At 37.6% G+C, this 19,974-nt stretch overlaps 1 protein-coding gene across 1 annotated transcript in view; it reads right to left on the reverse strand.

Annotated features, from left to right (window-relative positions):
* GLIS3 (GLIS family zinc finger 3) overlaps positions 1-19,974 on the reverse strand; it is a 1,687,591-nt gene that overhangs the window by 234,488 nt on the left and 1,433,129 nt on the right. Inside the window, exon 8 of the mRNA XM_044061079.1 lies at positions 11,645-11,692. Coding sequence (XP_043917014.1) covers positions 11,645-11,692 — 48 coding nt within the window. The remainder of the gene's footprint in view (positions 1-11,644; positions 11,693-19,974) is intronic.

Consider the following 19,974-nt stretch of genomic DNA (forward strand, 5'->3'; position numbering starts at 1 on the left):
GGTCCTAGAGTTATTGCTCTATGCCATTGTAAACCTGTATTTTAGACATGAGACTTACGCCCTCATTTTATCATTAAGTCAGATATATTTAGGGCAGTGTAGGAGTCTGGCCAGATTAAGCTTGCCTCTTGCTCTGTTTGTAGTTTTCATGGACAGGATATCAGAATGGAGCCAATCTTTAGAGACAAACAGGTCCGGAGGTCCGGAGATGTGAAGTTTGCAAACAATTTTTTCCTGCTAGCCATAAATGCCTGTGATCTCCAGCAGACACTAAAGCTATTTGCTGCCAAGTGAAAAGAGTCTGGGATGAAAATCCGCAGCTCCAAATCCAGGGTTAGTGTTCTGCCTTGGGAAAGAGTAAATGGATCTCTGCAGGTGGGGGAGATCGTTACTTCAGTTGGAAGAGTTTTAAGTGCATGTTCACTAGAGATAGTACAGGAGACCTGGAGACTGACCAGCAGATAAGCACAGTGGTTGTAGTACTGCCAGCATTTTACTGGACTGTAGTAGTGAAAAAACACCTGAACCATAGGACAGTGACCTAAATTTACTAGTCAGTCTATGCCCCGTCCTTATGGATGGTCAGGAGCATTATATGGTCACTGAAAAGATGACACTGTTTATATAAACAGCAATATGAGGTTCTGAAGGATAGCTGGGCTTACTCTGTATGACAGTGGGAGGAGCTTAGTAATGTGGGAGGAAACTGAAATAAAGTCTTTGCACCTCTGCAATATGAGAAGTCAGCTGGTCAATCTTACTCAGCTTGTTACCACTACATTCCTCTCAGGAGAAGTATTTTAGAAAAATAGATGGATAGAATGGTTCACTTTAGTATGCTTAGTTGCAATTTTTCATTCTTAATTTTTTTTTTGTGATGGACGACTCTTATTTATTTTATTTATTTATTTATTTCAGTTTGATTACCGGGGAAGTCCACTGGGCCAAGAAGTGCTCATTTTCAGTGGAGGCCCGGGGAGAAAAGCTCCAAGAACAGTATAATACAATATAGGTTACACAATGCAAATAAAGGTTACAAAGTAAAAATACATACAATATAGTTTGTAAAAACAAGTAGGGTTAATACATTTGAGAGTTGCAGAGAACTTGATGGCACATTTGTTTTTTTTTTAATCAATATTTATATGCTTACAGTCACTTAAAGTCTGTTAGTTGCAGGTATTTTGAGAAATTAGAATAAGTATGAGAGTATAGTGGAGTAGGAGTAGGGGTGCTTAGTTAAGAGTCCCTATGGAATAGGCATTATCTGCATGTACTGGATGATGTTACCAATAAAGATGTCAAGAGTCATCTCAGACTTGTACAAAATCTAGACAAGTGATAAGTTACAGAAGTTTTTGCTTTATGTTAACATGCTTTACTCAGGATCAGTGAAGCGTATACACATGCATTTCTTTCTAATGAGACAAATTTAAGGTCTTTTAGAAGCAGATAGTAAAACTGCACCTAATTCTGTTCAGATACCAGAGATGCAAACAAGTAAATAAATGAATACATAAAGTTAATGCATACCATAACAATATCCAGAAGTTAAAAAACACAGGAGTGGCTGGTTTGTCATGTCTGGTACAAATTCAGAATGACAAGGTCAGAGAAATTTCCATTTTCAAAAAGACGCAGTCATTCAGATTTAAACTGAATGTTAAGGGTTGACCCATACAAGGAGGATATGGGTGGGAAGCATCTCCTCACAGAAACCCAATTTGTTTTTCTTTCATGTTTATTAAATACCCTTTTAGCCATCAGACTAAAGAAACAGCAATTGATGAATGTAGCTTTACATTGCATACCTGTAATCAAAGGACACACATGCCCCTCCCCAAAAGAGTGCTCTTGAAAGCATTGGCTTATTTACAAATTGTTAAAGTCATCTTTGATTATATACAATATTTCACAACACACTGTTCAATATTTTTTGAGCTGTGCAGTGTGCAGGCTATGACATTTGTGGGGTTACTACATTCAGAATTGTGATTAAAAAAGTTTTGCCTCAGTCTCAGTGTACCCTTTGTGTACTTTGGAATTTCATATGTTTGCAATGTTGGGGGTCAGAAAGATGAGTATTTTAACTTAACCACCCCATCACTAATAAATGCACTTTATACAGAGCTGTCAAGCTGTAGTAAGCATCAAATATGAGGCATTTTAATTAATTCATCAGAAACTTAAAATAAGTAAAAAGTAATAACAAATAGTTGTTATGAAATCCACTAGTTTTAAGTAGGATTAAGAAACACTGACAAGATGACACCAGGCATCTTTTGTATGTCTTTTGAATGCCTCCAGCACAAACATCTAAAGATATCTCAGCAATAAGTAGGTATTTTTGCTCTAAGGTTAAGAGGGTAATGCAATATAGTTATAAATTTAGGATTTTATTGGTCTCTTATTGAAACTGTATTATTCTGTCACTGCAGTTGAAGAGCTTGTTTGAACTCAGAGGCTTGAAGTCTTAAACACTTCAAACACTAATGTCATTCATGCCTGCAGTGTACTGTTTAGACAGAAATGACTCGATTTATTGAAGACTGCAACCTGGGCCCTCCAGCACAACCGTCTGCTGCTACCACCACTACTGCACGCGGCAAACAAAGTAGTTAGGCAATTGTTGTGACAACTGCTCATGTCAGGGTTGATAGAAAGGTGAGTGATGAACAAACGATTGTGTCAGGAAATTGTTGCAGTAAAAAGAGTAAGAGTTATGCAGAAAAGGGCAGAACGGGACGTTGGCAGCTCTTAAGACCTGAAGCTAATATTCAGGAATGCTAACCTGAAAACTTTTGAAACAGTAAAGCTATCTGATATGCTATAGTGTAACGATCTCTTACAAAATGCAATTGACTACAGTACTTAGTACAAGAATCTCCTATATTATAAGTATGTAAAACAGAACAGCATCATGAAAAGCCTTTCCAGGAAGATATACTCAGTTTACAAGAATGATTAACTTTTGATAATTACAGAAGCAATCCTAATTATACTTTGTTCTGGTTCAGTTTCACTAAAGCATTCTTACATGATTTCTGCTTTAGCTGTATAACAACTGCTGACATAGGGGATGACAAAATATATGGAAGCTCACTTCATGCACGTCTTAGGTCAAACAGTCAAGTAAAGCAAATTTGCAAGGTCAATCTTAACAAAACACAAGCGACCCATAAAATATAAAAGCAGAGGGTATTACTATATTGACATTTGCAATAAATCAATCACTGCAATTCTCATTTGAAATATGCAACTGGCTAAGATAAAGCATATTGAGACACAGGCTACATTTCTCATATGACAAATTGGAGTAATTGTTGTACCACAATGTATTCCACAAGGATTCTATTAAGCATAACTGGTACAAAAACTATTCAAGAACTATATACTAGCTCACCTTCCTCTAAACATTAAAATGTACTAAGCCACAAGCATAGTAAGTTACAAGTTAATAAAAATGCTGACACTGCCTGCCCATCTGCCTTAAAGCATCCATCTCTTCTGCACCTATGAAAAACTTTCTTCACTCCAGCAAGTTTCATTCTTGATAGTCTTAATTAGATGCCACATAGCACTAGGATAAACTATATCCGTAAAAGTGGACAAATTCTCCTTATTTTCCCTTCTTCACTCATTTTCTTACTTCTATCTGTTTCTCTCCCTTGGCTATCTAAATATACAATAAGCCTGCTTTGCTTCACTTTGTATTACAACTCCTATTTGTATTTTGCTAACGTACCTTTAATTTCTCTATAAACTGGCAAAAATTTCTTTAACTGTCAAATCATTGTCATATAACGTGTATCTACTCAACTAATGTTTTCATATTACGTCTAATTTGGTATGATTGTTTAAACTGCATTTTTTTGTATTATTTTTAAAGACTGTAACATTATTGTTTTTAAAATGCTTTGTAATACTTTGGAGCTTTTCTCCCTGGGTCTTCACTGAAAATGGACTCCTTCCTAGTCAGACTTTCCCAGCAATCAAGTGTCAATAAATAAATAAGTAAATATTCAACCTCTGTGTGGTTAGTCATTTCCATAGCTCTATTATTCACAATGCTATATATGTCATAAAATACCTTTTCAGCACTGAAAAAGTTATAATATGCCTTGTTTTAGCTTTTTCCACATGAAATGTCAAGGAATATCCTTCAGTTTTGAAACACATTTCATTACTGAAGCCTTAAACCTCTTCATCCAAACTATTTTTTTATCTGAGAAGTTTCAACATATTTATTTCCATGCGCTTTACATTTTAAAATCTATTTTTATTCAAAGCCAAAACAAGAACAAGAGGACATTCACAACCATGGGCAGTACAGGGGTGTCAAACTCCTGTCGCACAGCATGAAAGTTCTGGAAGGGGTAATGGATAAATAAATGCAGAGAGTAATAGAAAGTAAGAGGGGGAGATGAGCAGTTAGGATTCAGATAGGGGTGCAACACAACTAACCTAATGTCTGCAATGAGACAGATTGTGGGAAAGAAGCAAGAGATGAGGGAAGAGTCCAAACGGGCATTTGTAGACTTGGAGAAAGCATATGACACGGCCTCAAGAAAGCTGATTTGGGCAGTTCTGAGATGGCCTGATTACTGCAGGCTGTGTACAAGGACCCAATAAGACAAGTATAAACCATGTTTGGACTCACAGAGGGGTTCAACAGAAGAAAGAAACTCTTGCAAAAGAGAGTAAAATCACATGAGTGGAGGAGCTCCCTGGTCAGCCTCAGCAAGAAGCTGTGATCCCTGATAAAATCCTCCAAAGCTAGTTATGAAAACAAAATCGCCACTGATTCTAAAGGCAACCACAAAGCATTCTATAGCTATGTCAAGAATCTCAATGGCAACACTCAGATCTGCTTTGAGTTACAGCACAGTGGCACTAAATATACAGACCCAACTGATATTGCCAACATCCTGGCAGATAGGTTCAGTGCTAACTTTACCCCCATCTCACACCCTAAAGAGCCCATCTCTATACTGGAAGAATGCAAAGTTCCTGTAATCACGGCTGCACAGGTAAAAACCACACTCTCCAATGCCAAGAACACAGCATTCATGGGACCAGACAACATCCCAGGCTGCATTCTACATGAACTACAGAATGAACTGGCACCCCACCTAAGTACCATGTTCAATCATAGCCTCACCTCAGGCTTTGTGCCTGCTGAATGGTGCACAGCAAGGGTTATCCCACTCCACAAGGGGGAAGCCACCACGGACCATGGGAACTACCGCCCCATTAGCCTGACGAGCCTGGTCTGCAAGGCCATGGAACGTATCATCATAGAACTTATAAACAAAGATATTGGTAATGTCCAAACTCTGGATCCCACCCAGTTCGGATTTGTAAAAGGCAGATCATGTCTCATAAACCTGATATACTTCTTTGAAGCAGTCACCAAAGCCGTAGACAAGGGTAAGGTGGTTCACACAGCCAAACTAGATCTTGCCAAGGCTTTTGACACCATCCCCCACTCTGGAATTATAGATAAACTCACTAAACTAGGTATAAAACCCTATGTCACAAGATGGGTTGCCAACTGGCTCACTGACAGAATCCACACTGTGAAAGTAGCAGACTCCAAATCCGACTTCAGACCAGTGACAAGTGGAGTACCACATGGTTCAGTCCTGGATCCTCTCCTGTTTGGTATCTACTTCTCTGAAGTAAAGGCTAACACAGAAGGTCTTTGGCTAACGAAGTTCGCAGATGACTGCAAACTAGGAGCCATAATTGAAACTCTAAACGATGTGGACATCCTACAAAAGGGCCTCACTGAGACAGATGCCTGGTGTCAATGCCATGGCCTCAAGCTCAATGCCAAAAAGTGCACTGTCATCCCCTTTGGTAAAAATTCTGTATCCATGAACTACAACGTAGGCGGTAGTATACTTAACACTGAAAATGTGATGAGACCTTGGGACACAGGTGGACAGTAGTCTCTCCTTTGATAATCACATTGCCACAGTAGTCAGGAAATCCTTCTACATGGCACACCTCATCATAAAAGATTTCTCATCCAGAAAAAAAGAGGTCATTGTTCCCCTCTACTCATCACTCATTAGACCCATTATAGAGTACAATGCCCCTTTTGGTATGTACCTCACAAGACATCTACAACAACTGGAAAGGCCACAGAAATACCTCACAAAGAAGATTACCGGCCTCAAACAGATGTCCTACACAGACCGTCTCAAAAAACTCCAGCTTTACTCCGTCGCATATCGCCTACTCAGAGGTGATCTCTGCCTAACATACAAAGCTATGTCAAACCCAGAGCTGTTGGACATGCTCCACTTAAAGAAATCCCAATCCCTCTGAGCTACATGCTCTAAGGACCTAAACCTTGTCACCACATTAAACAGAACATGCCGGAGGGATAGATTCCTGTCCCAGAGACTTCCCATACTCTGGAATAAACTACCTATCTATATCAAACAAAGCTCCTCATTAGCACTCTTCAAGAAAAATCTTGATGATTGGATAGGAAACATGAAATTCACCCTGGGGATCACCTCTGTGGCTCTGCTCGACAGTGGCACAGGAAAATAATTTTCTTGGGTGGCAAAAGCCAGGGTACCTTTTTGGCTGGGCTTGTATAGGCCCTGGGGCCGATAGCCTAGTACCTACCTATGAACCTATGAACCTAGGAGTATCAGGAGTAGTGTATGACAGAAGAATGCCAATGGAGCTGAAAAGTAAGGTGTACAAAATGAAGCTGTGCCCATAACTTCTGTTTGGTTCAGAAATCTGTGCAGTGAAGGCAAAGCAGTTGAGGAAGCTAGACATGTTGGAAATGAAATACCTGCTGTGGGTGGTAGGTTGTATGCTGTGGGACAGATGAAGAAATGATGACATCAGGTCAGAAGCTAAAGTATATTCAGTTGCAGAGAAGGTGAAAAAGAACAGATTATGATGGTTTGGGCACGTGTATGAAAGGAGATGATTTGGTAAGGAATGTTTGATTTATCAAGAAGTCAAAAGAAAAGGGGGATGTCCAACAAAGAGATAGATGGATTGTGAGACTGAAGACTTGTGACATTCTGGCTTGACTGTCAAAGAAGGCAGAAGAGTGGCATTAAAACGAGAAACATGGGGACAGCTGACAAAAAAACCCAACCCCATGTAAAAATAGGAAAAAGGTGGCTGATGATGATGGGAGAGACATGACAGGGTAGGTGGAAGGAAAGGCTAAGTAAGAGTAATAGCAAAAGATAAGAGGAACCAAAAAGGAAAGGAAACTAACTGGAGTTCAGAGTATGACATCACAAGTTGGAGAGGATATACTTAAAATTGGGGAAGACAGAGGGAGAGGTCTGAGCATACACAGTGGCCTAAGAATGGAAATTTAGCTTGAAGGGGTTACCCAGAGGAAGCTAGACTGCAAACAGTGTTAGGAAGCTACAGAGTAGTAGCAGGATGGAAACTGAAGGTGGTCACATGAAATACTGGAGGAGCATGGAATCCTATAAAGAGGAGAAAATAACATGATATACTAAAGAGGCTAAAAAGAGATATAAGCCTATACAATAAACTAAATCAAGGATGAAAATAGGTGAAGATACTAATTCAGGAGTAACCAAATGATAAGATGGACAGTAAACTGGGGGGGGGGGGTAGCATCCTTATCCAGCAATAAGGAGGGAAAAAGGGAATGAAGTTAATAGGAGGAGACTTCAATGTAACATTGGGCCCACAAAAGGATAGACTATATGAGAAGGAGGAATATAACAAAAAATAATAGGGGTCCTTTTGGGATCATACAGGAAGAATGAATGATATACACACACACACACACACACACACACACACACACACACACACACACACATACACACACACACACACACACACACACACACACACACACACACACACACACACACACACACACACACACACACACACACACAGACACACACACACACACACACACACACACACACACACACACACACACACACACACACACACACACACACACACACACACACACACACACACACACACACGTACATATATATAGTGATAAAAATTCCCACAGGTACATAGGAAGGTTTGGGAGAGAATGCAGTGGTGCAGCAGTTAGCCTTGTCGCCTCACAGCAAGAGGTTCGTCAGTTCAATTCTCGGCTGGAGTGCCTTCTGTGCGGAGTCTGCATGTACTCCCCATGGTCGAATGAATTTAAAAACATGGAGGTAGGTGCGCGCGTGTGTGGGTGTGCCTTCCTTGAAGGTTGGGCGCTGGGCTGGTAACTCGACACCGTAAAAATTCACTGCTATTCATTAGCAGACCAGAGTTCCGCTGTGGTGATCCCTAACCGGGAAAAGCCGAAAGACAGTTACATAGGAAGGGTTGGATAAGGTGAAGATGCTGCAAAGGCACCTATCAAATAGTATGGAAGGGAGATGGAAAGACAGATAGGTGGAGATGGGTGAGTTACCAATGGAAAGAAAGGGTAGCCAGGAAGGAACTGCAAGTGATGATAAAGTCTGCAATATAAGAAAAAACCAGGAAGTTAAGGAACACTGGCGGGTGATGTGAAAGCGCTTGTTGGGGGAAAGATAATGAAAATGGATGGGTAGAAAAAGAGAGAGAAAAACAGGTAGACAGAAAACCTAGACTAACAATGGTAGCATGCCTCTCAACAGTTCACATTTTACAGAATGTCCATGTCTTTGTATCTTAGTTTTAATCTGTTCCTCATAAAATGTGTGGTTTTCTGGCAAATCACTGAGGATTAATGTCACTAAATAATGACATACATTTCAGTTTCAGACTTCATATCTTTCAGAAAATGCATGTCAACACAAATTGTGTTATTCTATCAATTTTCTAAATGTATAAGAGCGATATTTAAAATCTGTATCCGTTTCTGAGCCTTTGCTTCCCCATTATTTTAGGCTTTGTTCGGATTTCTATTTCTAAGCGGTTGAAAGGTGTGAGACACAGAAATGTGGCTGAGATAAGGAAGAGGAGAAAGTGGACAGGATAATACTAGAATAAGTTATAATGACAGAATCGGAAAAAATCACAATAGCTACGGATGTAAAGATTCTGATGAAGATACTAGCAGGGAGATTAGACAAGTTATTACCAGGGATGATATAAGATAGACAAAAATAGTTTGCAAAAAGGAGAAAGATATAGTACAACAGGAAGTCTGTAATGGATTTTATGTAAGAAGAAAAGATGAAAAATGGAAGAAAATAGAGAGGCCATTTTTGATCTTCAGAAAGCATTCGATACATTTGGGTACAACTTCCTATGGGGAACAATGTGGAAGAGAGGGATGACAAAATCTTTAAAAGTTGTACGAGAGTGATACATTTTATTTTTACTTAGTGTTTGTTAACCGGGAAGAAGGACTGATACAAGGCCCTTTTCAGCCAGTTCCCAAGCCACAAGGCAAACTCTATTGAAAAAAAAGTTACAAAGAATAAACAAACAAAAAAAAAACAGTGACAAGTAAATAATCAAAGGAGAATACACAAAGATGCACAAATAATAGTAATGTGGCAGTGATATAATGCATCAAATATTGAATAACTAAAAGAACAAAACTGAATGTGTAAATGAACATTTCAAATACTCCATCTGCATTGGAAGAGAACATCAACTATTCATACTCATAAATGGAGAAGTCACACAAAAGGTGGCAGAGTTGTGGGTTATGCAGCAAATCAAAGGTGATGCCAATATTCAGGCCTAGTTGCAACAGAAAGACAACAAAGTCAATAAGACTGGGGGGCACAAAAGGGAAAAGGAGGACCAGGAGAAATAGAGGCAGTTGAATACCTGACATACCTGGGTATGCAGGTGGGAGGCATATAACATCATAGGCTGACAATATGCATACCTGGGTATGCAGGTGAGAGGCGTATAACATCATAGGCTGACAATGTGCATACCTGGGTATGCAGGTGGGAGGCGTATAACATCATAGGCTGACAATGTGCATACCTGGGTATGCAGGTGGGAGGCATATAATATCATAGGCTGACAATGTGCATACTTGGGTATGCAGGTGAGAGGCGTATAACATCATAGGCTGACAATGTGCATACCTGGGTATGCAGGTAGGAGACGTATAACATCATAGGCTGACAATGTGCATGCCTGGGTATGCAGGTGGGAGGCGTATAACATCATAGGCTGACAATGTGCATACCTGGGTATGCAGGTGGGAGGCATATAATATCATAGGCTGACAATGTGCATACTTGGGTATGCAGGTGAGAGGCGTATAACATCATAGGCTGACAATGTGCATACCTGGGTATGCAGGTAGGAGGCGTATAACATCATAAGCTGACAATGTGCATACCTGGGTATGCAGGTGGGAGGCATATAATATCATAGGCTGACAATGTGCTTCTAAATGTTTTTATATTTTTGCTTGTAGTCTGATATTTTTAAATTCCATTTGCATTTTAAGTGCTCAATCCCACATAAATATTTTCACAGAAACAGAAACCCACAGGCCCATTGATGTAGTCTTGTCATACATTCCAAAACCCAGTGTTTGAAACAGTCGATGCTTTTCAAAATTTGTTTATAGCACATTTGTTTTGCACAATATCTTTTCCAGAAAGAAAAAAAACTACCTGAGGGTTGTGGTAAACTACGAAATGGCCACATATATGTTTATGTTTAATGGAGATTCATATTAACTATTTCTCAACAATCAGTGATACTTGAAGATCAGCAAAATAAGGCCGTAGAAATAATATTGAGCTTCTCTAAAAAATATCTGGATATATAACCAAAATGTACCAAATCCAGTGGAAGAAGCATACAATGTTATGGCATAAAAATGACATTAAGTGTTATCTGATATAGTCATAGTACTGTTTTTCCAGTTAGAAAGCAGACTTAATAAATGGGTTACAGGAAGAAGTTGTTTTTAGAAACTACCAGATGATGAATCAGACTGTTTTAAAGTAAAAAGAAAAGGCTGATGAGATCATTATTAAAGAGACAAAATAAGATCAGTAGTAATAATAACTAAGTAGCAGCGCCTCGATTCTATAATGAAATAATGTACTCCCCTTAGTCAAGGTGCAAAACAGGGTCTATGTTAAATGTTCGAACATTCAAAATGTCGAACATTACAGGGTCGAGACCAAATGTTCAAAATTTGGATGTTCGAACATAAAAAAAAAAACAAAAAACCCCCCAGAAAAAAACACTTTAACAGTGTAGGCAGGGGGGCAAGCCCCCCTGCACCTCCCACATGGGGGGGCTGCTCCCCCCACACACCCCCTACTTAAATATACCAACTCCGAGACCGCACTTCAGTGCAGAAAAGGGAAATTTTCCCTATCTGTGCCATACGGTGCCGTTGAAAGTCTATCTTCGGGTACTCAAAATTTCAAACGTTTGGTCTCGACCATGTAATGTTCGAAATTTTGAGCGTTCAAAGATTTGACAGGTACTCGGAAAACATCAGAGAAAAACATCCAAATCAGAAAAACATGGCATGTAACACACTGCAAAAACAAAAACTGGCCAAAACTACAAAACAATATATTTTTTTCACAGCCCTTTAAACCCCTTCAGTCTCCTTACATACTACCTCTAAGATCACAAAAACTCAGAAAAAGTTAATTGTTTGAGATAAACTAACCTTTTCCCTCTTCTCCATCACATGACCTCAGACATTGCAGTACAGCACCTGCAAAAAAAAAACAAAAAACAAAAAAAATCAAAAAAAAAAATAAAAAACATGCAGCATATTGAAATCAACATCATCAGAAAATTATCACAGAGAAATTATAATTTGTGCTCAAAAACAGTGAATGACAAACAATAGTGTTTCTAACTATTCATCTTGCAAAATGGCAAAATATACAGATTTAGCTTTATCACTGCATATTTTCTTACTGAATGTGGTAGAAAATGTTACTAAGGATCAATATAACAATTAAAGTTTGATATTTCTGAATGTAGCTTTTTCTGGAGACTGCATAAAGCATATAGGGATGCAATGTATCCTCCATTGTAGTATAAGAAAACAGAAGATGATACCACAGCAAAACGTATTTATTAAAATTCCAACGTACTTGTAAAGGCACTAAAAACAAGAGATAAGTGCTTTCGGCTTTTCACCGATGTTACAGATGATGCATTTTAAATTTTATTGGATGATTTTAGTATTTAACTGAGTATTATATTTGTAAATGCAGATATGAAGAAGGCGAAAAGCCAAAAGCGCTCATCTCTTGTTTTTAGTGCCTTTACAAGTACGTTCAAATTTTAATAAATATGTTTTGCCATGGGATCATCTTCTGTTGTTTTACACTTGGATTAGTTTTTCATGAGTTATTTTGCTGGCTTACTTGGATTCATTTGTTCATATCCTCCATTGTAGCTACTATAAGTTATGCCACTGTATTACTTTGTCTTTCTTAGTTCATCTTTATCTTGCATTTCTTAACTCATTCTAGCTTAAAATACCTTTTTTTGTATGCTTCTAGTTCACACACATACCTCCTTATGGTGACCAGAACTTTTTTGGGTCTGGCTTCTTTAACTAGCTAATAACAGGCAGTATTAGAAAGGTCGAGAAATTATAACAAGATGGCACTACAATTGCTAGTCTAGGATGTCCAGTAGTGGAGAAAGTAATCTTTTTTACTAGTTATTATTCATATTTTCATATTTATGTTCACATTTTCATAACTGAAAGACCTACATTCTGTTGAGGTGTATGGTGTGAAGCACCAATGTGGGAGACAGGACAATTCATTGAAACTGATAATTTATATCACACTATACTGGAAATGTTGCTAGTTGTTTGTTAGTAATTATAAACATAAGTAATATTTCCATATGTGCTTAATACTTCAAAGTCCAAGTGATTTGCAAACTTTTGCATGACATTAGGTGAAACCTTAGATGCTATTGTTAAAGGAAACAGTCTTTACTATTTGCACTGTAAGTTGTGCATCTTGAGAGATATTCATTATTATTTGCATTAATTACAACAATTAAACATATGTTATCATATTTCTGTAAATATCTTATTGCACATGCACTTTTTGTCATTTGAAAGCTTATGTCTGGTTAACAAAATATTCTAGCAATATAGTTCTAGGGTGTATAGGTTCCAAGATATGAAAATCTGTGAAAGTTTAGAAAAAATATAATTTGGGATTATGTGCATTATAATAAAGTATTTATGGGAAAAAATAGGAATACACTGATTATTATCACTGTAAATAATACTTCTTACTGATAACATTGCTATTTGTACTGTTTTAGTAGCTTTTATTGTTCACAAAATATTTATATTTGTTTATCTTATGCTTTTTAAGTTTATTTTTCAGAAAATGCTGTGGAATGCAGGATGTGTCTAGGCTGCTAGGTGTGATATTCCACACGACATAGGTATTAATGAGTTAAAATAAAAAGCTATTATTACTTACATTTTTGACTTCAGCTAATAAAAGTTTAATATACAAAATTGCGTGCAAAAAGATACATGTAAAAATAAACTTTCCAACACCTATGATGAAGTATCCTTTGCACTAATGTTCACCAACTCTCAAGTTTTTTCCTCTCATTCCCTGTGTTGTGTTCGGTGGCGCCCTTTCCTTTATCCTCTCTCACTCATTCATTCCTCACTTTGAGTAGGAGCCAGGTACCTTCTACCACCAGTAACAGCCATATGACCCATTCATTCCGTGGCTGGAAACGTGATCAGAGCACTCCTGAATTCAATTACTTGCTGTCGACTGTAAGAAGCAGAAACACTACTAAGTAGATATCTTTCCAATGTAGTGCTTTGTACTGCTGGGCAATGTGTGCACAGCAGGCTCTGATAAACCAGTGCTAACAGCACTTCCTCAGGAAGGGAAAGCTGGCTGGCAAAGGCCATTCATTCCCATTCTATCTGTCTTGCCTTCTCCCACATCAGTGCTGCTAAATGAATGCTAGTCATCTGGGTGTCAGTCAAGGCTTCATCCCTCTGCATCATGGAGGCAAATGCAGCCACCTGTGGGCAAGTCTTTAGCTAGTAAGAAGCTGCTGAATGAAACGTTATCCTCACTTAGTAGCATAAACATAAGCACTTTATTAAATACTGCAATTATGAACAAAAATGTTAAGAAAGGAAAAGTCAGGTTTATACATAGGAACCTCAATGTAATATTTTTTAAAGGTGAAGTTGATATTTAGGAACCTTTCTGTTATAACAGTCTAAAGGTGGTAGAATGGAACTGCACAGAAATGGCATTAGTGAAAGTTCTGGCTTCAAACAGACAGACAGACAGTTGAAAGATATGACAAGGACTGCGGATAATATAAATAAACACATAATGAAGTATCAAACAGCTGGAGCACCTAAAAAAAGAAAGAAAAACAGGTATAATAAAAACATTGACTGTACTTAAATGAGAATGGCACCTCCAGTAAATGTAAAGCTTCCTTACCTGCGATAAGAGATAGTACTGAATACTCACATTACCAGAGACAGTAAACATTTAATTTTCACAGAGACAAACTTTAATATAAAATACACACATAAAAGTACACAAAATGAGAAAAATTTGCAGAACATACACAAGTAAAGCACACATAACACAATTAAATGTACTCCAGTAAATATAAAGCTCTCAATTCAATACAATAGTGCACTGAATACCCAAGAAGCCAAACAGACAGCAGAGTAAATGACAGTAACAGACAGCAGAGTACAAATGACAGTATCACAGGTACAGCATGTAACAAAAATATGTGCAAATAAAGATACACATTTTGAAAAACAGCAAAACATCTATTGCTCATAAACAGAGTATAAAAAAGGCACCTTCTCTAGATAAATAAAATGAAAAGTGCTAAAATACATGTGATGCACAGAAAGAAAATTGGTTATAAAAGTAGCTCAATGTATTAAGGTATTGCTTGATGTAATGGGCTAATGGGTTTGATTCGGACTCTTGAATGTATATCATAACATAATTGCTAATTTGGAGTTTATAGCATTTTGTCATTCTCTTGCCCACACTTATTAGAGCAGAACAGGATATAATGCCATCTCAATATGTTCTTGACTAGTCATAATTTCCTTCATGAGAGACTGAAGTTTCTTTAACAAACAAAACAAAACAAACAAAAAAAACAATCAAGTGCATGTCCTCCTTGAGTTACTCTGCCTTATCTATAGAGCCTTGGAAGATCCAGTCATTTGCAACCTATATATATCCAGAAAACAAATAACATTCTAAACACCCACTCAAGAGACCTTAATTTCCACCAAAACATAAATAGGACTTGTTGTTAGGATCGATATCTTTCACATAGAATACCTCTTGTATGGAACAGATTTCCCTTAGAAGTTAAGCAAAGTAGCTCCATAACATGCATTACTGGATAGGCAGTCATAACAATGCCCCTGTTTGGACCCTCTAGCTTTTATGAAAAAAGGGTGAAAGTAGGTAGGTTCTGTATTGATTCATGTCCTGGTAAATGGAGTGGAATCATTGGCTAGGCTGCAAAAGGGGGTCAGCGCCCTAGTATAAACCTATGAACCTATGAAGCTTGGACACAGATGTCCATCAAAGTAAAAAAAAAAGTAAATCCATAGAAAGTGGCAAATTTAAATATATTCAAGTAGTTAGGTCTTCAAGAAAAAATAAAAGAGAGAAGTAGAAATTAATACAACTTATTTAGATATACAAATAACTAAAACAGAGTTATATTACTATACAAGTCAAGCTATTTAAATACAATACATTATAAATAATGAAGCGTGTATTAAAAGTACCTTCCTTAACAATAAACAGTATATTATAAAATGTTATTATCATGTCTATGATCACAACCAGTCTATATGTTTAATAAAACACGTTACAGATGTGAATTTTTTGGCATTCCTGTCAAAAGTGCAAGGACTTCAACTGCAATCCTTGAAACAGTAGGAATGAAAATGTAGACACGGTACCTCTTCAAACAGAAGCTGTAGCAATTATTCAAGTCAGTTGCATTGGAAGTGTAGCTTCTACTTGGCAGTGGCTTCTATGTGAGGATGGATATTAATATTTTAAAGTGAGGACACATTCAAAATGAGAGAGGCTTTAAAATCTGCATTTTTTCCTCAGTTAAAATTCTTGAATTTCTGTATGTCAAAATACAAGAGTTATGACTTGGATTTTAAAGTTATATTCCCAAGTGTCAAAAAGAAATGGGAATCCTCTTGTTGTAGCAGACATCCAGCTGGATGAAAAACAAATGAGGGAATGGAGGAAGCAAATGACTAAAGCTCATGGAAAAAATGGGAGATCAATATCAAACAAACAGAAGAGGTGTCTTGATGGAAGTAGATGAGATCCTAATTTCCTAAATAAAGAGAATGAATTGGCTTTGTAGGTTTTAGAGCAAACAGATAAACATCTGATGGCTACTAAAAAATTCAGTGTAATGCACATACATAACCATACTGATTTTAAGGCCAGCAGTGGCTGAGTGATAAATTCATGCACTGTTGGGGTTTAACAGTCAAGACACATCAGTACTGGTTGTGAAAGAGTTACAGGTTGTATGTTTAAAGACTGTAAATGTGACCCTCACAACTGAGAGAATTTAAATGTAATTACAAAGAAATATACACTAATGCCCAGATTTACTAATCTTCCATGCAGGACTAGTCTAGTCCTGCATGGAAGTGCCCTCTTAGGAGTAGGATGACAGCGTACCATGCATGTTAATGAAAGCGCGCTGCTCGAGCTCCCAGGCTTACATGGAGTGTGTACGACTGCAGGGGGCGTGTCTGAGACCATAACTCTCAGAATAAACATGCCCCTGCAATGTTGAACAGCAGAAAGTGGAAATAAATGAGCGAGACCACTCATACATGTCCACATATCCCCACCAACAGTCCCCCATGTGTACAACAGCAACAGGACATAAGAATCAAAAGAAGAATCCCCTGTATTGTTTTATAAAACTCCGAGTACAGCTAACCGTAGGTGCGCATGTGTGCCCATTGCTTAGCTATGGTTAAAGCAGCTTAAAAGGCTGATGAGGATAACAAGGAAGATATATGCAAATGAAACATCTCAGCAATAGTGTAGTGAGCAGGACTTTCGCCTACCGAGCAGGCATTCCTAGTTTGAGTCCCACTGCAGCACAGTCTATTTTACATGGCAAAGCATGGTATAAGCAATATTTGTATTGCAAAACCCACTAAATAACATATATTTATGAACTGGAGTACTGCAGGAAATGCACATGTGAAGAGTCAGTATCATAATGAATAAGACAGCAGTAAGCAGGTGTAAGCACAGATAAGCAGTAGTAAGTATATGTAAGCAGCAGTAAGCGTGTGGAAGTGTGTTTGCACAGGGGTTAGCACTGCCTACACAGATTAAGCAAAGGAGAAGCTAACTGGGTGTAGGAAACTGTGACCGGAAGGTAGCAGTGCTTACCTCCGTGCAAACTCGCTTACAACTGCTTTAAAGTGCCTTAATCACTCTGTATCCAACGGATGGTGTTCTGCCCAGTAACAAAATAAACAGCCTCTGCAAGGCTCGAACCCAGGACCATGCACACCATACACAAAATGATTTACCACTAAGCCATGCCAGATATGCATAAATCATATGTTGTCAGAAACATAACTCCAGCCCAGTCATGCAATATAGAACAGAGAATGTATACCTAAATCTAGATGGATGTGTGTGCAGATATATTACTATCTAAATGGATACAACATATCTATAGATGTAGTCATATATATATATATATTTATATATATATATATATATATATATATATATATATAAATATATATACATGCAAATGCTGACATCTACACATATATATGTCAACACCTATATGTACAAATATATGAACATATATACATGCAAATGCTGACATCTACACATATATATGTCAACACCTATATGTCCACATATACACATCAAGTTATATATATGTCCGCAGATATTTATATCTCCATAGGTATATATGGTCACAGTTAGAAATATGTAAGCAAATATATATACCCATATAGGTATATATGGCCAGACATCTGTAGATAGCAATGGTAGATTAACAGAAACATATATGTCCACAAGCACCGTTAATGGGCTTGAGAGGCCCCAAACAATATAAGTCTCATAAGAATTGGCATACCCCTTCAGCCAAACACATCCGCCCTGCAATACACTACCAAGCTCATTGCATTGTAAGTGTTTTATTTAAATAGGGATTTAAATTAGTCCTCTCTTATGTTTCACATGTTGATATCACAGTCCCCTCTCCCTCACCTTCTAGGTGGGCTGACCAGTACAGGCCCATCCAAACCAGGCCATCCTAGACCCATACATTCATTACCCACAGTTCCACTCCCCCCCGCTGCACACACACAGCCACCATCCACTCCCTGGTTACCGGCCTGTAGCTACCACACCACCACACATTGCCCCCCCTCAGGATCCAACCTGTATGTTGTCCCGGCCCAAGTATCCTAGGTCTGCCACACTCTGTAGTCCATGCACATAGCCATGGGTACCTTTGCAGCTCTGGTTTTAGATGAAAGTTGAATACCCAATTTTTGGGTTGTCCCGCATGGGATGAATGTTTCCCTGGTACTAATAATAGATTTCACATGTGACTTTGGATGGCCGGTATGCACAAGAAACAACAGTATCCAGCAATACCAGTCTACATTACAGGACATGTAGCTAAATATGTAGATGTATGCGTGTGTGTGTGTGTGTGTGTGTGTGTGTGTGTGTGTGTGTGTGTGTGTGTGTGTGTGTGTGTATCCCATAACTAAATAGATATATACCTCTCCCTCTCTGTAGTGTATATGTATACATATATAGACATACATAAATATAAATATCCACATATAGATATATACATATGCAGACAACCATACATCCACATGTCGTTTTTATATATATATATATATATATATATATATATATATATATATATGTATATATATATATATATATATATATATATATATATATATATATATATATATATATATATATATATATATATATATATATATATATATATATATATATATATATATATATATATATATATATATATATATATATATATATATATATATATATATATATATATATATATATACATATACATATATACAGCAATATGTATATATATATAATATATATATATATATATATATATATATATATATATATAGATATACACACACATATATATAAATATATATATATATGCATATATATATATATATATATATATATATGTATGCATATATATATATATATATATATATATATATATATATGTGTGTGTGTATATATATATATATATATATATATATATATATATATATATATATATATATATACACACACACACAGATATATATCTATCATATAATACAGCACATAACAATGACATATGATCACAGGTCGTGCAAATGGGGGTGAGGGGCCCAATCAACATAGATGTAACATGTACCATTACCCCCCAGCCAGACAGAGGAAACATACAAACAAACACACAAAGTAACCAATCCACTGCTCTCTAATCTACAGTCAGGACACAACCAGTGAGGGGAACACTGTGGTCCCACTAAGTCTAATCTTGAAACAGAGACAGGAACGTCCCTTGAGGGACAACCCAAACATTTTTTTGGTGTTTGGAGTCCTGTCCGTGCAACGATTTATCAAGGCAGGGCATGTATGTAGTTGGACTACAAGGTTGGGAAAGCCTGATGACCCATGGGTCGAGACAAAGTACGAGATGGGTCCTGAGAAGTGGAGAGTGGGCAGTGTGTAGTGGTGTGGTTAGACCTGACCTGCACCCAGAGTAAAGATGAGTGCCGTAGAGGAGGTGTGGGGGGGGACTATGGGTATGAAATTATGGGCCGAGGCGTGCAGGTGTTGGCTGGAGTGGTTCTATTCGGACCACCTCGGGGATGTAAGCAATAGTGTGAAT

The sequence above is a fragment of the Protopterus annectens genome, chromosome 2.part0 (assembly GCF_019279795.1).
Source record: "Protopterus annectens isolate FY-2018-M chromosome 2.part0, PAN1.0, whole genome shotgun sequence".
NCBI lineage: Eukaryota > Metazoa > Chordata > Ceratodontiformes > Protopteridae > Protopterus > Protopterus annectens.